The 23,871-nt window shown below is 30.7% G+C and overlaps 2 protein-coding genes across 2 annotated transcripts; both read right to left on the minus strand.

The window, feature by feature from the left end:
* Positions 1 to 3,416: 3,416 nt before the first annotated feature.
* LOC107950617 (probable inactive ATP-dependent zinc metalloprotease FTSHI 2, chloroplastic) lies at positions 3,417 to 10,517 on the minus strand. The gene is made up of 11 exons (XM_016885497.2): positions 8,924 to 10,517; positions 7,739 to 7,911; positions 7,414 to 7,515; positions 7,152 to 7,316; positions 6,911 to 7,051; positions 6,444 to 6,602; positions 5,651 to 5,736; positions 5,363 to 5,441; positions 4,245 to 4,367; positions 3,877 to 3,933; positions 3,417 to 3,795 (listed from the first exon to the last, which is right to left on the minus strand). The coding sequence occupies exons 1-11, from the start codon at positions 10,254 to 10,256 to the stop codon at positions 3,577 to 3,579; spliced, it is 2,637 nt and encodes an 878-aa protein (XP_016740986.2). The 5' UTR covers positions 10,257 to 10,517; the 3' UTR covers positions 3,417 to 3,576.
* A 12,232-nt stretch (positions 10,518 to 22,749) lies between these two features.
* On the minus strand, positions 22,750 to 23,607 carry LOC107950922 (dehydration-responsive element-binding protein 3). The gene has a single exon (XM_016885829.2). The coding sequence runs from the start codon at positions 23,498 to 23,500 to the stop codon at positions 22,820 to 22,822; it is 681 nt and encodes a 226-aa protein (XP_016741318.1). The 5' UTR covers positions 23,501 to 23,607; the 3' UTR covers positions 22,750 to 22,819.
* Between the last annotated feature and the right edge of the window lie 264 nt (positions 23,608 to 23,871).

A 23,871-nucleotide genomic window follows, 5' to 3' on the forward strand; every position in this document is an offset into this window, starting at 1 on the left:
TGGACAAACATCACAATAATAATAATGATGTAATGAAGGTAGTGCGTATGAGTTGGTGAATTAGTATGTTATCCGTATTCTAAAATTTTAAAATATTTATGTTGAATAATATTTTATCCAAATATAAACTTTTAAATTTTTTAAATTAAAAGTAAAAAATATAAATAACGTTTAAATAAAACATCACAAAGCACATTACGTAAAACAAATTATACCGACTCTTTTCCTCCTTTGACTTTCTTTTCTTCCTTCCTTTTTTTCTCTCTTATTCGATTCTATAAAATCGAAATTTTTTTTAAATTTTGAGTTAATTGAATTGAGTTATTCAATTTTTTTGAGTCATCTTAAATAAGTAATTTAATTTTTTGAATTTGAATCGAGTTGAATTTTACAATTTCAATAACTCGAATTATAGATTGGTATAAACACCCCTTTGGCCCCTATCAATTTCAAAACAAGCAAATTGGTCACTCTCAATAAAAAATTACAAAAAGAAAATAAAAAATGCAAAACATTTATAAAAGTATCTAATATTTCATAAATTTTATTTAAAAAATTAAAAATTCTAAAGAATATATAAAAGTTAAAAAAATTAAAAATTTTCTAAAATAATAAATTTGAAGATCTAAACAAGTAAATTACCAATTCAAGTTTATCATATTAAATTATCTTATTTTTCCTTTTATTTTGCTTTGAAAGGGTTCAAATATATATTATTTCAATTTTATGTGTTCTAACGTTGAATTAGTTATATTACAAATTTTTAATTTGACATGTTTATTTTTTTTAATTTAACTCAAATAATTTTACTAGATTCAATTTGACTTAACTCAAATTTTATTTCACTTAACTCAATTTAAAAAAATTAAATTAAATTAAGATAATATTAAAATAATACTCCCCAATTCAACTAAATCAAAATTCAATGCTTACCTGCCACAAGAAGGGCTTGAACAATGATTCCATCACATCACAATTGCTTTGCTTGCTAGCCCTGATGGTTGTCCACCAACGTTACTATTCTGAATCTCCACTTGCTTCCACTTTATTCAAGAAAAGTGTACTCTTTCCTTCCCTGGGTCGGATTTGGGGTTGCTAGTCACTTGGGCCTTTGTTTGTACACGGCTTAACCTAAGGGCGAAGCAGGACAACCTTTTAGGGTCAAATGAAATTTTATTTTTTTATAGTTTATATTTTTATAATTTTTAAAAGATTAAATTAATTTTTTATAATTTTAAGAGATTTAAGATACAATTTTATTTTTATAAATTTTAAATTTTAAAAAAATTGAAAAAACCTAAATGACAATTTTTTATTTTAGGCGAGGCAGGCCATGCTAGCCCCTAAAATCGCCCTTGCTTTAACCCTTCTCTTGTCCAGGCTTTTGTCTTGACTGCTTGGGACCCCCTTTCTTCTATGAATGTTTCATGATTATCAAAAAAATAGTATATGATCTTTTCTTCACTTCATTGTTTCATCTTTTCTATTTACATTTCACATTCCACCAACTTCGACTGACCCTTCCATTTATAAAAATATAATTATCAGACTAATTATTACAAAAAATTTAAAATTTTTAAATGATATCGTAATTCTTTATATAATGATTGGCAATATAAAATGTAATTATACAACAAAATTTTAAATATATTAATAATACTTGAAAGATATTCTTTAAATAATTAGTAAAACATAAAATCAAACCAAAATATACAATATATTATTTCAAAAATATATTCGACAATATCTTATTAATTATATTAGCAAGGAAAAAATAACATTTTTGTGCAAATTTATCTAATTATTTTAGTATTATATATTTGTTGGGTCATTCTTTTTCTTTTATTAAACATATACTCTTTATAATAAATCTCCTTGTGAAGTATAATTAATTAAAATAAATACTATGTAAGTTAAATATTTAATATGTCAAAATGCATAAAAAATTATCTATCATCAATAAAACTTTTAGATAATTTAAAAGAAATTAGTAAAATAACTAAATATGTCAAAAATAAAATATCATTATTATATAAAAAAACTTCTTAAACTTAAATCATGTATGAGTTGGGGTGTAACCGAACCGAGTCGAGCTTGAATATTGCCAAGCTTTAGCTTGACTCGAAATCCGGAGCTTGATACTCAGCTTGAACTCGATGAAACATTTGTTTTTAAGCTCGAGCTTGGTTCGAGATACAATTGAGCTACTTGAGTTTGAGCTTGATTAAGCTCGTTTTATCAACTTTTGTACTCGAGCTCATCTCAATAATTAAGCTTATGTAATTTAATAATATAAAAGTATGAAAAAATTGATAAGTCTCATGAGCCATTTGAGTCAAGCATTATGAGGCCCAAATTTGGCTCCATTGATAGCTCGAGCTTAACTCAATAATTATCGAATGGAATTCGAATTTTTTTTAGCCGAATTCTATTAGTTTACGAGCACCAGTGTCTCATTTACACTCCTATGTACAACTATTTTGAAATTGCATATGATAATTGGATTAGAGTGTAACTATATGTATGTACTTGCATAATTACCCCCCATTTTCACCCTTCTTTTAGAATTAAAAAGTATAATTAAAATGTTTTCAATTAGTCTTCAATTCTTAGAGAGAGTGTGAGAATTGAGATAATTCATGGATAATTACAAATATTTAAACTAAAATCCAAATACCATATGGCTTTCCAAATTCACTCATCGATTTAAATTATTTTTATAGAATAATAGTATTTTAATTTTTGGAAAAACATATTTATAGTTTGTTTACCAAAATCATTTAAATAATTTGAAATTTTTATTGATGAGATACAATTTCCATGCATTTTGAACTACTAAATATTTAACTAAATCAAATAGTATTTATTAAAAATTATTTATATTAATTTTACTAAATTACATAATATTTAATATTAATTAAATTTAGTCAAAGAATAACCAATAATAACAATATATTTAATATTAAAGTGTAAATAACCCAATAAATATAAAAAATGCCACATTAATTAGATAAAATTGCATTATAATATGTATTGTTCTTGTTAATTTCATTAATAATTGTTTTGTCAAATACTTTCTTGAACTAACATACAACACAAAATATTAGATTTTAAGTTTTATTACTTCTTTAAAAAAAATTCTCATTTTTAATTTTTTATAATAATTAATATTTTATAAAAAATTAAATTATATATTTATACGACATTAAAAATAATATGCCAATAGAATTAAAATTCATTAATCTAATAATTGCACTTTCATCCCATTAGTCAATAGTGTCCAAATAGACCCTCAGTATTTTACATTTCCTATTAACTCATTGAACACTTTGATTTTTCTCTTTAATCTGTATATATTATTAGTTAATTAGTAATGAAAAACTTCAAGCACAAATAATCAAACCTGAAAGCAAACATGTAAAAAGTTGTAAATTAATTTAAAAAGATAAAATAAGTGAAATTTCTAAGTACAAGAAAAAGAAATCAAAATCTTATACCAAGCAATGCCTGATGGTATGACCTGGAAGTGATTGATGCAAAGTTATACATGTGAATAGGAAGTAGATAGGTGGTGGTTTATGAAGAACTACTCCCTGTAACCTTCACATTGGGGTTCATCATCATTTCTTGGAACTGAGTTCGCTTGGCAACCCTAATGTCAACTATACTGGGTGGCATTGGCTGAAGTGACCCATGCAATTCCACAAGTCCAAAGAATTCTTGTTTTGTTAAACTCTTTTTCTCAACCAGTTCATCAACCACTGCATCCATCAGCTTTCGGTTCTGCTGTAAGATCTGAATTCCAAAACAAACATACAGGTCATATAATAAGAATATTAAACACATAAAGTGCTACTTTTACAAGCAACGGAATACCTCTTTGGCTCGCTCGTAGCATATGTTTACTATCTGCAATGCCTCCGAATCTATCTCCTGATATTCAACAATTTAGTCTACATTAGATAACAAAGCAAAAAGAAGCTTAAAGCAGTTCCACTTGTAATAACCTAATGCTTCTCAAAATTCATTTTGCAATAGAAAAATGCATTAGATGAAGTTTCTGGAGTAAAATGAGGAATTCAACGAAGACTCCACTGTACTGCTTCAACTTAGACCAAACAAAGGCTGTTCTTCTTGAAGGAACAAGTAGAAAGCAATGAGAATGTATACTTAACCGTATGCTAAAAAGGTGCCAAAATAACCTTTTCAAGAAAGGAACAAATGCAATAATGATGTATCCTTACATTAATTCGATCTGCAACCCAGAAGTTGGACAATCCATGATGTTTCTCAGAGAGGCCACCAAGAACAAACATCCTTGCTGCTGACCTAGCATTGTCTGCTGTTTCAGACCATATTGTACTCAACTGAAAATATTTAAGGATATTACAAGTGGATTGAGTTAATATACTGAAAATGGCATAAAATATTTTTATAAAATTTCAATAATCTAGCTCCTACTAACTAGAACCAACAATCTACAGGAAGAAAAAAAAAGTAATAATTAATAATTTGGCAAACCAACCCTCAAACTCATATGTTCTGCAATCAAGCACTAGATTATTACATGCATCCCTATCACACTTAAAAGTTATGCTACATTGATTATTCACTAAGTACCCGTGTTTGACACATTGGGTAAGCATATGGGCTATGATCCTCTAAATATATGGAAAAACTTTGTGAAAAAAGACTGAACATACCCATGTCAGACACATACCCAATATTTGACACCCACCCTTGAGTCCAAGCAACATAGGTTAAAAAAAGAATTGAATTTTCTCAACAGCAACAAGCTTTATGGTTTCATAACCTTGAAATGATAATAGCAATAAGAGTCAACACATTATGCACTCCATAAGCATTAATGACAAAGTCAACATATGCAACGCCACATACACAAAAATAAAGTATTTAATGACAATCTTGATTTATTGTCAAACAAATCAAGAAAAACCATCAATGTTTACAAGTACACCAAAAATCCAACCTAAACCACGTCAGAGAAAAACAAAAAAACAACTCCATCAACCCATGATAATTAGCTTACTTCAGAAAAACCATGAACTTTGAAGACCTCCCCCTCTTCGACCCCATAATGACCTTTATTAAGAGCATATTATAAAACCCAAAACTTGAAGAAGGCTAATCAATTAGACTTGCCATTTTAAGCAGTAATCTGCACATTGTTAGAATTGATAGTTCTAAAGCTTCTGTTCACTTGGTAAGAAAGCACCATTAAAGAGAATAAAAATGTGGAACTCAACTTCCATCTTATAATGACTATCTTCACACCATACCATCTTTTCCAGGCATGTCAATTGATATTAGGGTACATGAATGAAAAACATAGACTTCTCACCTGACCCTCACCAAACCAAAGTTCATCTGCTGCACGGGGTGCTAATTGCACAGTTATGTGATCAAGAAGGGATTGTCGACTGCATGACAATGAGAAATACAAGTGAACTGTTGGGAAAAAAAAAAGAAACAATGGAGTTTCTGGTGTAATATTCACAGGAAAGTATTGTAGTAGGAAAACACAACATGCATCTGAAAGTATAGTCTGACAATTAGTCCAATATTCTCGGCACTTGGTGGTTGATAGTCCTTACATTGATGCTTATAAGCACGAAAAACTGTTGCATACCTTAGCATTCCTTTCGTAAATTTGATATGATCCATTTTCATCCGAACATAACCTAATTCCCTACCTGCTCTAGGAGCAATTGTTACCTGCTCAAAAAGCAATAATAAATGAATAATATACATCCAGACATTGCATAAATTCAATCATATGTTAAGATGGTAATCAAATCAGGGAAACTTGATAATCTGAACAACTTTGAGACCTAAAAGGTTCAGTTCTACATCAATTCTCTATAATTTATAGGAAACCCAAGGAAATGAACCAACATTGAAGAGTTCCCGGCTTGTTTTCCAGGGTAATGCAATGATTATACATGCATACTAAAAAACTATTAAAGACAACCTACACTAATAATCTTGAGATGCTTAACAGGATCTAATTAGCAGTTAGGTGCCAACTCACTCGTAGAGACTCTTTTATGGCTGGATAAGATTATGAGAATAAGAGTCATCACCCATAACGGTAAACCACAATTCTGAGACCAACTCTAAGGTTTTCAAAGAATTTCTCACTAGTTGCCAAATCATCACAGATTTCAAGTCAGGCAATGATATCGCTTACGGATGATTGTAGTTTTCCGATCAATATTAATGACTCAAAAATCAGATAATATAGAAGTAATCAAATACATACTTGACTCAGTTATTAGCACAATTACATAAGAAACCAGATCTGATGTAAACTGTATGTCAATATCAAAATAATGCACTAAAGCGGTGCAAAACATATTACATCTGTGCATATTGACTTAAAATTTATGCAAGAAATGGCAAAAAGCAAGTAAAGATCATACAAATTCGATATTTCTGAGATCAGGAAAGTTCACAGCTACAACAGCCATTGCCGCTTCATTTATAGCCACTTGTTTCCATGTCTCTGGACTTCTCTCCTTCCTATCTAGCATACCCCTTTCTTCTATTTGTGCTGCTTGGAGCAAATCATCAGTTGTAATCTGCAGCAATGCAACAGCAGAAAGTCAGATGACCGCAAAAGTCATTAAGTTAAGGGCATTTATACCAACTAAATAACACTGTCAAACACAATCCTATAGATTTTCAGATTATCCAAGTAATATTCCAATTTCATTCATCTCATATATGTTAATTCCTCTAAATTTATTTCTTTTTAAAATCTCCAAGTCTCCAACTGCTCTGTTCCTAGCAACTATTTCTCATCAGTTATAGCCCCTTCATGATTTCCAGTAAATTAACACATTGCCGTTCATGACAAGGATAGTTTACAACTACAAGTTGCTAGTACCTCAGTCCTTCCATCACGGATCATATTAATAGCAGCAACCTCAACTATGTTTGCCAGCTCAGCACCAACCATTCCATCAGTCATACTTGCAACAGCCATATAGTCCACATCCTCAGCCATTGGCTTCTTACGAGCATGAACCTATAGAGAGGACATGAATAGTATAGAAATCAAAGCTAGCGACAAATTTCAAACTTTTAATGATTTTTTTCACAATGAGAAGGAAAATTATTAATTTTACCTGAAGAATTTCCATGCGACCTATGAGTCCAGGTTTGGGGATAAAGATTTTTCGGTCAAACCGTCCAGGTCTCACAAGTGCAGGATCTAGAATGTCTGGTCTGTTTGTGGAAGCAATAGTGATAACATTTCCTCTTCCTTCAAAACCATCCAAGCATACCAGAAGCTGTAGCACCACAATCATAACACATTAAAATAGGAAAAGAAACAATTTTACATTTAAAAAAAAGTTAAATACATAGGCAAAATAGGTCCCAACGAACCTGATTTAAGGTTGCATCACGTTCTTGTCCACCAGAACCTTTGATTAAACCACGCTCTCTTCCAACAGCATCCAACTCATCAATAAATACAACTGAAGGGGCCTACCAAAATTAAATAAAGTGATGGAATGTTGTACTGAAGGTCAACAAAGTAGTTTGGAAGCAGCCTATTGAAAAGCAAATTAAAGCTGGTACTTTAATAGATCCACTATCAGAAAATAATGTAAAATTGGACATATAGATGTAACCCATATAAATAGAACTCAAGTTATACATGCAGAGAGAAAAGAGAACATAAAGCAACTAAAATAAAGACAACACTTACATTTTCCTTTGCTTCCTGATAAAGTGCTCGGACACGGGATGCACCAACCCCAACATATATTTCCACAAACTGAGAAGCAGATATGGAGAAGAAGTTTACACCTGCTTCACCAGCCACAGCTTTTGCTAGTAAAGTTTTCCCAACCCCAGGAGGGCCACAAAGAAGTATTCCACCTGATTAAGAAATCCATACAAGCTGAAATAAGCCTCTGCAAAGCACTAAAAATGATATGACTAGTAAAATAAAGCAAGACAAGCAATAGAAATAAATTTGATGTTTCTATCATGTTTTACTAGGCACATGCAGCCACAAAAAGTGTTCAAACCAGATGAGGAAAAAGTTCAATGAAACCAGAAATAGGAAGGCAATAGAAATATTTTATGGATCTGTATTATCTTAAAACGGAGGATCAGCTTACAATGATGTGTTACCGAAAAAAAAAAAACAGTTATAAGTAGTTTCTGGATTTCCCTTTTGAGAATACATATGTATGTATATCAAGATAACAAATAGACCAAATTTATCATCTAAGATCAGATAAGAAACATAAATCAGGAAAATGTCACATCACTTTTGAATGTTGACCAACTTCAGTTTAAAATGAGAAGACCAGCCAAAATTTGTGGAAAACAACTATCTATCAGTGTCATAAAGGGATCAAGGATGAGAGTTCCGCTCAGTGACTGAAAAAGGAAAAAAGAAAGGCACAAATACCTCTTGCAAACACGAATGTCGTAAGTATAATGAAACAGAAAGGCTCATCAGATATTCAGCAATCCGGATCAATAACCACTTAATAGTTGCCTTATAGAACTGAATAAACATATCATTATATCATATGATAAAATGCTATAATTCTTTGAACTTTGCGTTATCATATTTATTTAGAGTTAAGTTTACTACACATGATCCATGGATTTACTGCAATTTTCGTTTAGCCACTTTAAGTGTTACGTTCTTACAAATTTAGAGTTTGGGTAGTGATCTCAAAGTAAAAAAGAAAAAGGAAAAAGCTGATTCATCCAATTATAAGCTCTTGTATCCAGGTTGTTAACTTGTCAGTTGTCATGCCAAAGACTAAGGTAAACAAGACATAACAACTTGCTTGCATGTAGGTTTCGAGTATAACTTCATTGCAGAATATCGAATTTTAAAATAAATTTATTCAGGTTTAGAATTTTTGACCTGGTATTCTTACTCCTCTTCTTCGGTACATCTCCCCATGTGTGAAAAACTTAACTATTTCCTCAAGCTCAAGCCGGATTTTGCCAAGACCTGCAACGTCTGAGAACTTGACATCCACTCCTCTCTCCAAATACTGTGGCAGTCTCTTATTTTGTGCCCTCCGCACACGTGCTCCTGACTTCATGAATTGCATAGCCATTTTCAAATAAGGATTCTGCTCACCTCCCCCTTGCTCAGCCTCATCATCCTCCCCCTCAATTCCTTCCATTTCCCTCTCCAACTCCCTCATCTTTTTTCTCTCTTCTGCCTCTGCCTTCTCAATCTTCAACCTATCCTCGTAATCCTTCTTCTGCTTTCTGTAACTAAGCACCACTGTCCTATAAAATATCACAAAGAACACCAATCCAAGCGCAGTTGCAACATTTGAATCCTGAGCTAAACTGGCCCACATATTTGCCATACTTTGATAATTCCTTCTAGCATCACGCAATGACTCCTCATACTTCCTCTTCCTAATCTCTCGCTTCTTTCTCCTCTCATCCTCCTTCTTCTGCGCCTTCATCATCTTTTCAATCATCTCTCTCTCTTCCCTCATTCTCGCCAACTCCTCCTTTTTTTGCCTCTTAAACTCCTCTCTTTGTCTCCTAATTTCCAGCGCCCTTTTGGACTCCTTCTTCGGCTTAAACCACGACAACATAAATGCAGGCACCCTCCATAAAAATCCCAAATAAGGAGAAGGCACCTCAGGCCTCTTAATTGGAGGTGTATATGCATTAACACAGAAAGATTCAATCTTTAACTCATCCCATGAATCCCAAAACTTCCTATCACTATCTATTGAAGGCAAAACAGTTCTTAACACCCTAGAATCTTCTAAAACTACTAAAACTGGCTCTGCCCTTTGCTTCAAACTAGCACTAGGCGGCTTAATTAAATGTTTAAGCTTTCCCTCATGTTTCAAACTGAGAATTTCAGTATATGGAATCCGGTTGGTTACAATAGGGAGATTTTTCGACCATTGTTTTATCTGCTCAGGGGTCAAAGCTTCTTGGGTTTTTTTCTGAGTTTTTTTCCTATCAGATACTTTAACTGCAGCAAGAGAACTTTGTTGTGGAAATGAAGTAGAGATTATAGTAAGAGTAATGGGTAAAGCAACAAAATTGAAATGGGTTTTCTTGGCTTTATCATCATCATCGGAACTATTGCTCTTAGAGCTATAAATTTGACAAGAAATTGAAGGGTAAGAGCTGAAGAAAAATGGGTTTTGAAGTTTGGGTTTTAAAGATGGAAGCTTTGGGTACAATGAAGAACCAAAAGAGAAATGATAAGCCATGAAAAAATAATGAAGAAAAAAAAAGTGAAGAGAATTATGAGTGAAAATGAACAGAAAAGAATTTCACTATGTTAAGAGATCGAAAGAGATAGACTTACGTAGTGAAACGAAACTGAGACATTGTAGTTAAGGTTATTGAACATTCGATTTAGTCGAATACGAAGCCTAAGACAAAGCATTTTACTCTTTTCTTCCTTCTCTTCATAACCTCTCTCGGATAAAAAACTGCGTCTCCGACCAACAAGAATATTCAACCTTAGTGTTAAACGACGCCGGTTAACATCTTTAACAAACCTGCATTAATCTTTTGGGTAAAGTACAAGAATAATCACCTAACTATGCACTTCATTTTATTTTGGTCACCCAACTATTAATTTTTCGATTTAGTCACTCAACTTTTTGAAATTAAATATTTTAGTTACTCTCCTTTTAGTTGTTGTTAGTTGAGGGCTGGAAAGCTAATGTGAGCTTTTTTTTTATTAGTCTAATAACAAATTTAGCCCTTCTAATGTTTACACATTTTATCAATTTGATCCTAAATGAAAAACTACAACAAATTCTATCAAGAAACAATTGGATTCTTTCTCACTCTCAACAATATACACCCTCTAACCCTCTTGTCAACCACCATACGTGATACATCACCATCTTCAACTCACCCTCACCATATTAATTTCCTCTTCTCTCAAACCCAACAAATACTAAAGCTTCCATCATCAAACCATTTTTCCTTCAGCCCAAAACTAGTTAAACAATCACAAACCTCGCAAACTCACCATCTTACCCCTTTGCACGATGCTATCACCATAACCATTTTCCCCTCAACTCTTATGCACCACTCCCACCAACCACCTACTCGAGACCCACCATACACCAAGTCTCAATCACCTCTCTTTTAACCCTGACCCAAAAGCAACCCCAAAATACTTTAAAATCCTAACATACACAACACCCTTAATACTTGATAGTCATAAAAACAACCAATAAACCAGCAACTATTAATATCTTTACTTTAGAGAGGAAAATTTAGCACCATATGCAAAAGAAGAAACGAATCAAAAGATTTAAGAAAAAAAGTGAATCGAAAAAAAAAGAACTCATATTGGCTTGGCTTGGCTTAGTTTGGTTCAAGTGGTTCGCGTTCAACTCTTAGTGATCTCAATAGAAAAAAGTTAATTGTTGACCAAATGAGCAAAAGGAGGCCGAAACAATAGTGGATAAAAAAGACAACTTAAATAGCAGTGCAACTATTGGAGAAGTAGCAAGGATTGGTGGTTGTGGTACAACATTGGACAACAACCAAAGGTTTTGAAAAAAAAAAGAAAGAAAAGAAGAGAGAAAGAAGTAGAGGAAGTCAAAGAGTAAATAGAGAAGAGTGTCAATGGTGCTAGAGGCTAATAAAGGTGAGTTGAATATGGTGATGCGTCGTGTATGGTGGTTGACGAGAGGGTTGATAAGTGTCTTGCCAAGAGTGAGAGAAGGACCAATTGTTTACTGATAGAAGTTGTTGAACTTTTAGATTTAGGATCAACTTGATAGAATGTGTAATCATTAGAAGGCAAAATTTGTTATTAGGCCAATAAAAAGGTCAACATAAGCTTTTTGTCCCATAGCTAATAGCAACTAACGAGAAAGTGACAAAATATTTCATTTCAAAAGATTGAGTGACTAAATAAAAAAATTAATACTTGGGTGACCAAAATAGAACTAAGTGCATAGTTGAGTGTCTATTATTGTAATTTACCCTAATATTTTTGTTTACGACTATATGTATAGTGAAACTAAGGTATCTATGCTATTTGTCAGGTATCTATGCTATTTGTCCCAACAATGTCATTTCAAAGTTTGAATCTAAATTCTCTTTATGAGAGTATAATGAACCTTACTATCAGGGCGGTCTCTCCCCTTGGAATTTTTAGATTTTTTAACTTTATATATAAACTATTATGTATTTTGGATTTGGTGTCCACATTGTATAACATTCGCCCCATTGGCCAAATTGTATTTCATATAATTCGCCTTCTTAATTCATAAGGTTATACTTTATATTAACAAAGTACTTTTCAATTTTTAATTATATAACTTTAATAATAATCGAATATTAATGTATGATGGGTCTTGAAATACTAAACTTAAAGGTCCAATATGTATTTTAAAGTCAAATTCCAAAATTATTGATTTGGCCCATACCCACACATAATAGGTTAGTGGCTTTCTTGTATTTTGATTTGTATATCTTGCTTAGGAATTATCTTCTTCTGGTAAGGTGTTGACATTGCCAAGAGAAAAAGAAAGGAGTTTGATGCTGAGACTGAAAGCATAGAGTAAAAAAATATAAATTATCTTCCTCTTGGCTCTTTATGTAAAAGACTTCTCGGTAAATATTTTTGCATAAATTATTTCTTTATTTATTTGACTTATTTTTTCTTTTTCCTAATATGTTTTTATTTAATATATTATTACAATCTTCAAGTTTTACGATTATATTATGGTCAATAAAAAGATCGAATCCTTTTCAAGAAAAGGGTGTTAAAAAGCAATAATAATCAATCAGTTTCTTAACTTTTTATTATTAACGGAGAAAAATCAAATATCTGATCTTCCCAAGCTCCTGAATAAGATATCAGGTCTTCTCATTTCCAAGCTCCTAAACAAGATATTAGGTATTCTCAAATTCCTAAATGTCCTTATATGGTGTCGAGAGTCGAAACAAAGGAGTTTGATGCTTCTTCTCTAGAGCGTGATCCGGGACTTCAAAAATCTATTTAGAATTACCCTCCAAATCAATAGGACTAAGTCCGTCAAGCTTACATTAAGTTTGGGCCATATCAACGGATTCCTACAAGTGAGGCTCCAACATTTCCTTAATATATTGACAAGAATGGACACCGATTTCTCCCATCTTGGTACAATTTATTCCCAAATTGGCTCGAGTTGTCACCAAGTAAGAATGCCGCATATTTCCGTCCTTATTTTCTCTTCAATAATACATTTGGGCATTATGGAAATACTTTTACAAGCCAATGATTTCAGTCATGGAAGAAAGTCAATGAAAGATCTAAATGTCCTTTTGTTACTCATGTAGGTAAGGATGCAAATTCTTTATATAAGAATGGAATGAAAAATTATCTCGATCTTCAGAATTCCTTGCAAAATATTGAGAGGATTATTGAGAAACAAAATTTTGAACAAGTTGCAAGAAAACAACTACTGCTCAAGGTGTCAATAGATGTTGTCAAGTGGCTTGTATTTCAATGTTGTGCCTTTAGGGGACACGATCAAGCACAAGATTCAAGAAATCGAGGTAACTTTCTTGAACTAATAAAACTATTAGCTTCTTATAATAAAGATGTGGGGGCAATTGTCTTAGAAAATGCCCCTAAAAATGCACAGTATGTCAATCTGACTGTTCAGAAGGACATTCTTACTATTTTGGTGAGTAAAATTTAGGGATTCATTCGAGAAGAGATTAGAGATTCAAAGTTTTCCATTATAATGGATGAAGCTTGTGAAAAGTCAAAGAAAGAACAAATGATAATTGTATTATGGTTTGTTGATAAACAAGGTTTTATACATGAACAATTCTTTGATTTGGTTCATGTAAAGGACATTACATCGTTAGCTTTGGAAAAGGTAATCTACAAAGTTTTTTTTACCTCATTACCTTAATGTGAATGATATTCGTGGTTAAGGATATGAGGGTGCAAGTAATATACATGGCGAATGGAACGGTTTGCAAGCATTATTTTCTAAAAAGTGTCAATTTGCATACAATGTTCACTACCTCGGTCATCCAATTGACTCTAGTAGCTGTATCCAATGAGGTTATTTTTATTTGTCAATTTTTTTTCATACTTGACTGGTATAATCAATTTGGTTACTTCTTCAAGTAAGCAACATGATCAATTAAAAGACATTGAGGCATCTCATATCGCAGAGTTGATTGGTATAATCAATTTGCCACATGACTTTCTAAGAGGCTACCATGAGACACCATTTGATTGGCTAACAATGCCATGTCAGTACAAGCTGGCAGTGTTAGTGTGAAAGTACCAATTTGGTTGACGTAATACAAGTTCAGGGACCAACTAAGTCCAAAAAAATTTAGGGACCAACAAGGTACAAATGGACAAGTTCAAGGGCCAAATTATATATTATCCCTTATAAAAAAAGGTAAAATAATCTTTTTAGCTCTTAAAAATTGCAAAAAGGGCCAAATCATTTACAAACTTTTTGTCAATTTGGTGTTTACTCTTAAAAATTACATAAATAATTGCAAAAAAATGGTTTAAAAATTAAAAGTTTTTTTTTGTGTGTTTTCAACAAAAATATAATTTTTTTTTGAAAAATTAAAAACTCTTTAAATTTTAAAATTAATAATTTAAAAAAATTCATTATAAATATATGTTCTTAAAAAGTATGAAAAATAAAAATTTTCAAAAATTCAAACAATGTGTTATTTAATATATGAATGGTAATAAAATCTCTCTAAACTTTGAGTTATTTGTTCTGTCCATATTAAATAAAATTTGAACAAATTATTATTATTTTAAATCATATTAATTATATATAAAAATATTTGTATGTAAATTTAATTATAAATTATATAAAATATTATTATAACATAATTTTTAAATAATGATACAAACTCAGATCAATTTATATTAAATTTAATAATTTTTTTGTTAAAAATGCACTATATTAAAAGAAGGTTAAATTTTAAGGATAGTCCCTATACTTATCAATTTATGCGGATTTAGTCCTACTTTTAATTGCTCAAAATTAGTCCCTTTATTTTTCAATTTGCTCCTTTCCAGTCCCTTTGTTAACTTTTTCCGTTAACTCTGTTAAAAAGTTAGGTAGAATCACAACTTTTTCCGTTAACTTTTATTAATTTGACCTCTACTTTTTAATTTTGTTTTAATTATTAAAAAATTTAAAAGCAATAGAAAAAAGACCTAAAACTTTATATTAATCACTACTATATTAGAAATCATTACTAAAAAGTCTCCCTCTTTCAACCCTTCGTATTTTCTTCGTTCATATTTCCTCAACGTTCATGGCTTCCCCTAATAATCGAAACTAACAAAAAAAATGCTTTGTATTTTTGTAAAAAATCGAAACCCTGAAAGAAGAAAGGAAAGAAAGTCTTCATGTCCCTTTTTTTTGCATGGTTTCCTTCGATTTTCTCAATACCCACAACCTTCTTTAGTGCGAGGGTCTTGAAACTTGATGTAACATCATTTTCATTAAAAGGTTATTCTCCAATTTTTGTAAAAATAATTTTTTAATTATTATTATTTTATTTTAGAAAAAAGCAAGAACTTTACTTAAAATCTTTTTTGTGCTTAATGAAATAACGACATGCAAATCGAAAAAGAAAAAAGAAGTGAAAAGGGATTTTCAGTAAAAGAATATGTATCTATTTCGAATGTCATATAACATTTTGTCTCCCTCACTTTTATAAATCGGATTCAAAGTTCTTTTTAAAATCAAAATTTTCTTATTTACTTCCAAGCTCGTCCAAATCTAAATTCTCAACCAAACCTAACTCCTACTTCAGATCTGACTTCTAAATTTGTTTTTTCAGTTTAAGATTTTTGTTCATTCTTATTATCTTTTGTGATTTACCTTGCTATTTTATTTTAATATAAGTATAATAATCACTAAATGGTATCCTATTAATTTTAAATTAAACCCTAAACTAATAGTAATCTAACATTAATATCTAATATTAATGTAATATTTATCCTAATACTACCGTCGACACTAAGAAAAAAAATTGAAACTCTATCTAGTCACCTAATTGAACTTTTAAAAAATAAACTAAAAAAATTATTTAAAATTCCAATTATGTATTAATTTGTTTACATGTTAAAAACATGCAAAGTAAGATTGTGGATCTGGTTATTTCGCTAAAATAATTTAACAATGTTATTGTAAGTGACTTAAGTTGTTAACAATTAAAGTTTATGACGTAATATACACCGTACTTAATGTCACTAAATGAGAATTACAAGTTAAAATCTCTAGTAGTAATGTCACTAAATGAGTAAGTTTTGTTTTTTTTATCTTTAATTTGTTGGAACTTTTTTAATAATTAAATAAAAAATAAAATACAGTAGGGGTCAAATTGAAAAAAATTGTAAAGGTTGAGGAGCTAAATTTGGGATTGTACCTAATCTTTTAACAGAATTATCAGAGAAAGTTAACAGAAGGACTAAAAATGGGCAATTTGAAAAGTAGAGGGATCAATTTTGAGAAAATAAAAGTAGAAAGACTAAGTAACACCCCTCACCTTATCAACGTATGGTATGAATGGAAGATACTACTAGAGTACTAAATGACAAATACTTTTGGTTTAATTAAGAAATTTGAAACTTGAAAACATTTTTATAAAATCATAGAAAATATTCAAATTCTATTTGAAATGAGTTTTTTGCTTTTCATAACAAAGTCCAAAAATCCTATAGTGACAATTAAAATAAAAGAAATAAGTAATTTTTAAAATATAAAAATGTTACTTAATTTGTTAAAAGTTACTCAAATTCTTAAATGTACTTTTAAGAAATTAAGTAAAAACATCAAGTTACCGCTTAGGTGGCTAAAGTTCCCGCCTAGGCGGTAACTGGAGTTATTAGTTTTTTTTTTCACTAGAGATCTGCCCAGGCAGCTCGGGCTACTGCTCAAGCGATAATGTAGTTAATATTAACTTCGTTAAGTTACCGCCTAGGCAGCACAAGCTGCCACTTAGGTGGTACTATAACCATTCATAATTTCATACTTTCACAAACATTACCAGATCATCTCAATGAGTTTCAAAACACTATAAATCAATTATTAAGCTCATTTAAACTCAAAATACACAGTATACATGCACTTGAGATGAAAGGTGGAATACAATTACTATAAGAAAATTGAAGGGAATTCAAGTTACAAATCGATTTTTTAAATATTATTCAAAACCAAGTCCCTATGTACATATTGAAATACTTATACCATAACAAACAATATAGATACATAACATGTAACACCCTTAACCTGGTCCAATTAGTTGGGTCTGGATTTCGAGTGTTACCACACATTTCACTTAACCATTTATTAAAACAATTTATAAAATTCCATTTCTCTAATTATTTTATATAACAATTTCACAGAAAAATTTAACATATGAAAACAAAGGAAGTGTTATATAGTAACTAGTCACAATAAATTTGATATAGATCATTACAAGATAGAAGTTTTTTTAAAAATCAAACTTAAAAGGCATATTCCTAGACTACGCCACAAATTTATTGTATGCATAATAGCCTGATTCGCCAAAACTTCAGAGCACACCTGTCATCGTCCCTCTGGTGTAAACTCTTCCCCAATACTTGAGACACAACAACAAACCTTCTAAGCATCAAAGCACTAAGTGAGCTTTACTACAAAAATACCTTAATGAATACTTTGCGTTCTTGTATGAGCCACTATGCCCAACCATTCTTTTAAACCATTTATTACAGTGAATACCACTACAGTTTAGTCCACACATGTACCTCAAATATCATACTTTTTAAAATACCAATTCTAACTTATTTGGCTTTTGAAGATTATTTAACCCATTACTTGATTTTCCTTGTTACTTAAGTACTACTCTACAGAATATACCTTCAAAATCTGTTTCATATGTATTAGATTTTAATATTTAAGCTATGCTTTAATCAATTGTTTCTAGACATGGTCCACAGGCGATTACAACACATTTGGTGATTACTCACCTAGAATTGATTACCACAAACTCTTATTCAAACCATCCCTTAATTCATTATCACACAAATCCACACTTATGATATACTACATATATCAATCAGAAGAATTCCACATCAATTTCATTCAAAACCATAGATATTCAGAATACCCATATTCAAACTTTTTTAGGATTTTGGGATGAGTCCTTAAATCTCAAACATAATCTCGATATGACAGATTCCAAGAACTTTGATTCAATCATTTCATAACCCAAATGGACTCATAATGAAAGATCCTTAAATCTCACATGGATGCAATTATATATATACCTAACCTTTTCAAATTATCATGATGGATACCTTTATCATCATGCAGAAACACAATTATTTTCAATAACTTATTCCATTAATTCATAGATCTCACTCAACCTTTAACCTTGAGCAAGCAAATGAATAAAGTACGTACTCGGGAAACCACTAGGGTTTGATGTAATTATTCCTAAGGTGGGCAACTAAGGTTCACTATATATAGTTTGGCTCTAAGGTAAGGGTACCTGAACTAGCAGATCCCTCGATCCTCACCCATTATAGGCTCATACGGACCAAGTTTAGTTCAGGGGAATACATTTTCCTATGGCTGCACGGAGATGAAAATCTCACGAAGACATAGGTACGGATGTATCCCGAAAGCAATCCATTATTCTGCACGGAGGTGAAGACCTCACGAAGGAAATAGCTTCTCACTCCCACTTAAAAGGATATAATCGAGTGGTTATGTAATGCAATATGCAGAAACATCAAAATTCAAACCAATAAAGTAATTACAAACTGAAGTAATTATAATCGTAACAAAAATGGACAAAATACAACAAAATGATCGTAAATTTACCAAGTTTTCGGGTGACCTCTAGGCATTCGGTGTGATTCTACCTAGGGTAGGCCCCTAAGGCTCATTATATGCGGTTCGGTTCTAAAGTAAGGGTACCCGAACTAGCAGATTCCTCGATCTTCACCCATTATAGGCTCATATAGATCAAGTTCGGTTCAGGGGAACACATTTTCCCTATGACTATACGGAGATGATAATCTCACGAAGGCGTAGGTACCGATGTATTCCGAAAGCGATCCACTATCCTATATGGAGGTGAAAACCTCACGAAGGAATAGTTTCTCACTCCCACTTAGAAGGGTAAAATTATCCAACACGTGTAATGTACAATGCAAAAAAAAAAACAATTTAAAGTACTTAGATCAATTAAGCATGAAAATAATGAATGCAAGAGGATTTTTAAAACAAGTTTCATTTTTTCGACTATAAGACAAAAATTAATCAACTTTGTGGCTCGACTCTCAAAAGTCCCCAGTGGAGTTGCCAAGCTATCGAAACCATTTTTTTGAAAAACAAAAATTTTAGGTTGTCGACTTTAAAAAATGAAAATTGGGAGTCGCCACCAATCTTTTATTGAGCTGTGATTGGATCACCTAAAAAAACGACTTTGGTCTATGAGTTTTAGAAAAACGAATCCGGGAGTCGGTTACGTACGAGGAAGGATTAGCACCCTCGTAACGCCCAAAATTGGTACCTAGTTAATTAATTAGTGTCTTAATGTCGAAAATTTGAAAAATATAATCCTTAGCAAAAACTTAAAAACGTTACGTATTAAGACCCTTATCATTTCAGAAAAAAATGCCACACCCAATGCGTTAGGGCACGACATTATAATTTCCTCAAAAATGAATTAGGCCAAAACACTCGTACAATAAAAACTTAAAAGAATATCCATTTATTCAAGATTTAAGAAATCGTGGCCCAATACGTTAGGGCACAATTCCTCCAAAATCCCAAACTCGGAATATTTCCTTTATTATTTTTTAGAAAAAATCTTCATTTCGAGAAATCAATGCATCCATCCAATACATTAGGACACAACGTGTTGAATTCCCAATAATGAGTTCTTATTTTTTTATATATTTTTATTAATGAGCAACCCTCGATCGTTGGATTTAACGAAGAAAATCAGAACCCAATACGTTAGGGCTCAATTTCCTTGAAAATCCTAAATACAAGTGTTATCTCAATTTTGAAAAATTTAAAATCGGAAAAAAATGATGTGATGCTACATTAAATATAAAATGTAATAATAAATACAACAATGGCATAGAAATAAACGAAATTAATGTACATAAACAACGACATGTAAAATATCAAATGAATATAAATGAAAACATAAATCAATAAGCAAATGGAGGAGATAAACAAAAAAATATAAAGAGAAAAATGTACAAAATATATATACATTTGAAATTATGAAGAATAAAAGACATAAAGATAATTTACTCATAAAATTTTGGGTTATAAAACTTATATATATATAAAATACATAATGCATTTATGAAAACAAGGAAAATATAAATATATACATATAAAATATATTCATGCATTTACAAAAAAATGAAATATATAAGTATAATATAAAACGTGGAAAATATTTATAATAGGCTTTGAATGGAGTATAAATATATGTGTATATATTACAAAAATGTATAAACATATAAAAATCATAGAATATGGGCAAACATATAAATATTATGAAATATAAATGTGTATATATATATGTATAAAAACTATGAAAATAAAATAATAATAAAGTATGTATATAATATGTATATATATTAAAACGTTTAAAATATATATGTATATATATTAACATGTATATGCGCACATATATGTAGGTATATAATATAATAATAATAACAAAATTAATAAAATAGACTAAAAACCTAAAATGAAAGATTAAGGATTAAATTGAAAATCAACATAATTTTAAAAAATGAAGGGCCCAATTAAAAGGCGCGAATAACTCATATGGCTCGAATGAGAAATTATCTCCATCCTTTGAAACGCGTCACTTTATTAGGGATAAATAAAATAAATAAATAAAATTCGCAGTGGTATTACCTTTTCCTTTTTTTAAAATCGTAAATAAGTAAAAAAATAATCGAAAAAGAAAAAAAAACAGTAAGCCACCTTTAAAAAAAAACTGTCAATCGTTCTCCCTTTTTTTATTGATTCTCTTCTTTTTTTTTGAATGAAGGGAGAGGTCTCTATTTATAGCTGAGCCTCCCCAAATCCAACGGTACAGATCAATTACATCAACGGCTAAGATTAAAGGTATCTACAAATTAAATCTCTAATATTACAAAATCATATCTTCTAAGAGTGTATATATCATATCTAAGATTGCATATATCATATCTAAGATTGTATATCCTCGAAAATTATGTTTCCATATGTGAACTCGGGCTAAAATTGGGTATTACAATTATCATATTTCATTTACTTGTTAAAACTTAGATCATTTTTCATTTGTATTTTAAAATTAGAAACTTGGATAAAAGAAATATGTTAATTTTCTTTAAAATTTTCAAAGTTTACTTTAAAAAAATCATATTAATAGATAAAAATTGATACAAAATTAAAATACTGTAATACTAATTATTTTAAAATTAACGGTAAAGACGAAGCTGATAAGGAAGAAATTGTGGAAACATTGAGTGTGTGTTTCGATAAAAAATTTAAAATTTAAATTTTTTTAAAATGTTAGTGTAAATTCAAAATTACTTTATTTGGAAAAATAATTGATTTAAAATAATTAAGTTATTGAAATTTAACAGATTTAAAACTAATTATAAAAAAATAATATTTATATTAAAAATAAATAATATAAAAACATTCAGTACAAAATCATTATATTTTAAAGATTTTATAAATTATTTCAATAAAATAAAATTTAAAATTTATATATTAGAATTAAATAAAAATGATTTTAAAGTTTTAAGTTTTTATGTTATTGAATCAAAATTTTAATAAAGGAAATTGACTTAGTTATTCAAAGAGATAAAATTATTTTTAGAATTCTGGAAATGTCTTAAATTCAAATAGGAATTGTAATTTATAATTAATTAATAGGTAGGTATGGATAAGATTGACATTGATTTGCAATTTGAACATCTCCAATTGCCTCAAGTAGCATGGCAAATATTCTTAAGCATCTTCCCCTAAGGTCGATAATGCTTTACCGTTAAGAGAAAAAGTTGACATGAATTCCAACAACCAATTCAAATTAGCCATATTTCTTTAAAGAAAAGTGGTGGCTTTTTTGACAATGGAAATCCTGCTCAACCATAAACTGTTTATTACAAAAATATCCCATTTCAACATGCATATCTTCACTTGTTTCACATGATCATGTCTGTCATCAAACCCACTGCTCTTTTTTTCTCCAACGCTTACATTTTATTTATAAAATAAGATTCATCAAAATCTATGTATTTATTAAAAAATTATCTTGATGTAGTTTAATAAATTTGAAAATATCTTTACTACCAGTGAAATTTTTAATTATTTTTAATTAAATTATACTCGAATAATTTATAATACAAAGTCAATCAAAGAAACAGAGGGACGTCTTTTAACTTGATTGATCTTAGCAACACATTATTTTCCAAGATATTGATTAACTTATTTATCTTTTAAATCTAAAGGAAATAGAATAACTTTGTTGGGGAAAATTAAAAGAAAGAAAAGAGGTGAAGGAATTATTCAAGTTTAAAAATTTTAACAACCCAAGTCATTTGCTATTACAATTCACAAGGGAACAATACACATCTCTATGAAAATAGAAACTATGACTTATGTGAAATGGTGCGAATTACATTACACACAAGTGGCAAGTCACATGTTAGCAAAAATAGGCAGACAAATTCTTAAATCCCCATAAAATTACAGGAAGAAAAATATGATAAAAACTAAAAATAAAAAGCACCAAATTATTCCCACACGGAAGGCTCAAAGTTGGCAGGAATTAAATTCTCACAACTCCATATCTGATCAGAAAACCCTCCATAGAAATCTTGTGGAGGATAAACCCACCCATCAACCGAGTCAACAGGTACAAACTCGCCTTGTGAGTCAAATAACGACTGGAAGCTGCATTCTATATTGGGTAACTCAACAATTTCGCTCAGTTCATCAGCTTGTTCCAAGGCATTGGGCTCACACAAAGATGATGATGATGAAGGTAAAGTATTGAAATTGACCATGGATGCAGCTTTAGCGGCGGCGACTTGAATGTCGCGAGGCATTAATGAAACTGGTCGAGGAAGCAAAATTGCAAGGTGAGGGAAATTGAGAATCGCGGAGTCACCTTTGATGCTTAAAGCTGCTACATCATGAGCGCGCGCTGCCATTTCTGGGGTAGCGAAAGTGCCGAGCCAAATGCGGGATTTCTTGCGGGGCTCACGGATTTCGGACACCCATTTGCCCCAACTCCTCATTCTCACCCCTCTGTAGATCGGGTGTTTGCTGATTGATGATCTTTTGGCTTTGCTGTTATCTTCCATGGATTCACCATTGGAAGTAGAAGAAGAAGAAGAAGCTGGGGAGTTTGAGCTATGATTATGGCTGCTGCAGCTCTCAAATTCTGATGAAGAAAGGTTTGTTTCTGCCATTTGTTTTAAAAAAAGAGTGATCCAAAAATTTTGATGATTCACATGCAAAAGTGAGAATTTATATAAAGTGAAAGAGAAATGCGAGGCAGGGAAGGGACCCCTCTCCTTAAAACTGACCCCTCAACCTACCATTAATTAATTTTATTATCACAAAAGAATGCAAACAATGTGCAAGAAAATTTTAAGATTTGTAAAGGGTAAATATGTAAATTATATTTTGTACTATATAAATTCATAGTTGGTTTATTTGTACATTTGGACAAACTTGATCTGCAGATTAGATATTAGAAATCTTATCATACGTATATACATGTAGAAATTACGAATATGCATGCGCACACCATAAATTTAAAAAATAATTGTTTATACGA

The sequence above is a fragment of the Gossypium hirsutum genome, chromosome D03 (genome assembly GCF_007990345.1).
Source record: "Gossypium hirsutum isolate 1008001.06 chromosome D03, Gossypium_hirsutum_v2.1, whole genome shotgun sequence".
Classification (NCBI taxonomy): Eukaryota; Viridiplantae; Streptophyta; class Magnoliopsida; order Malvales; family Malvaceae; genus Gossypium; species Gossypium hirsutum.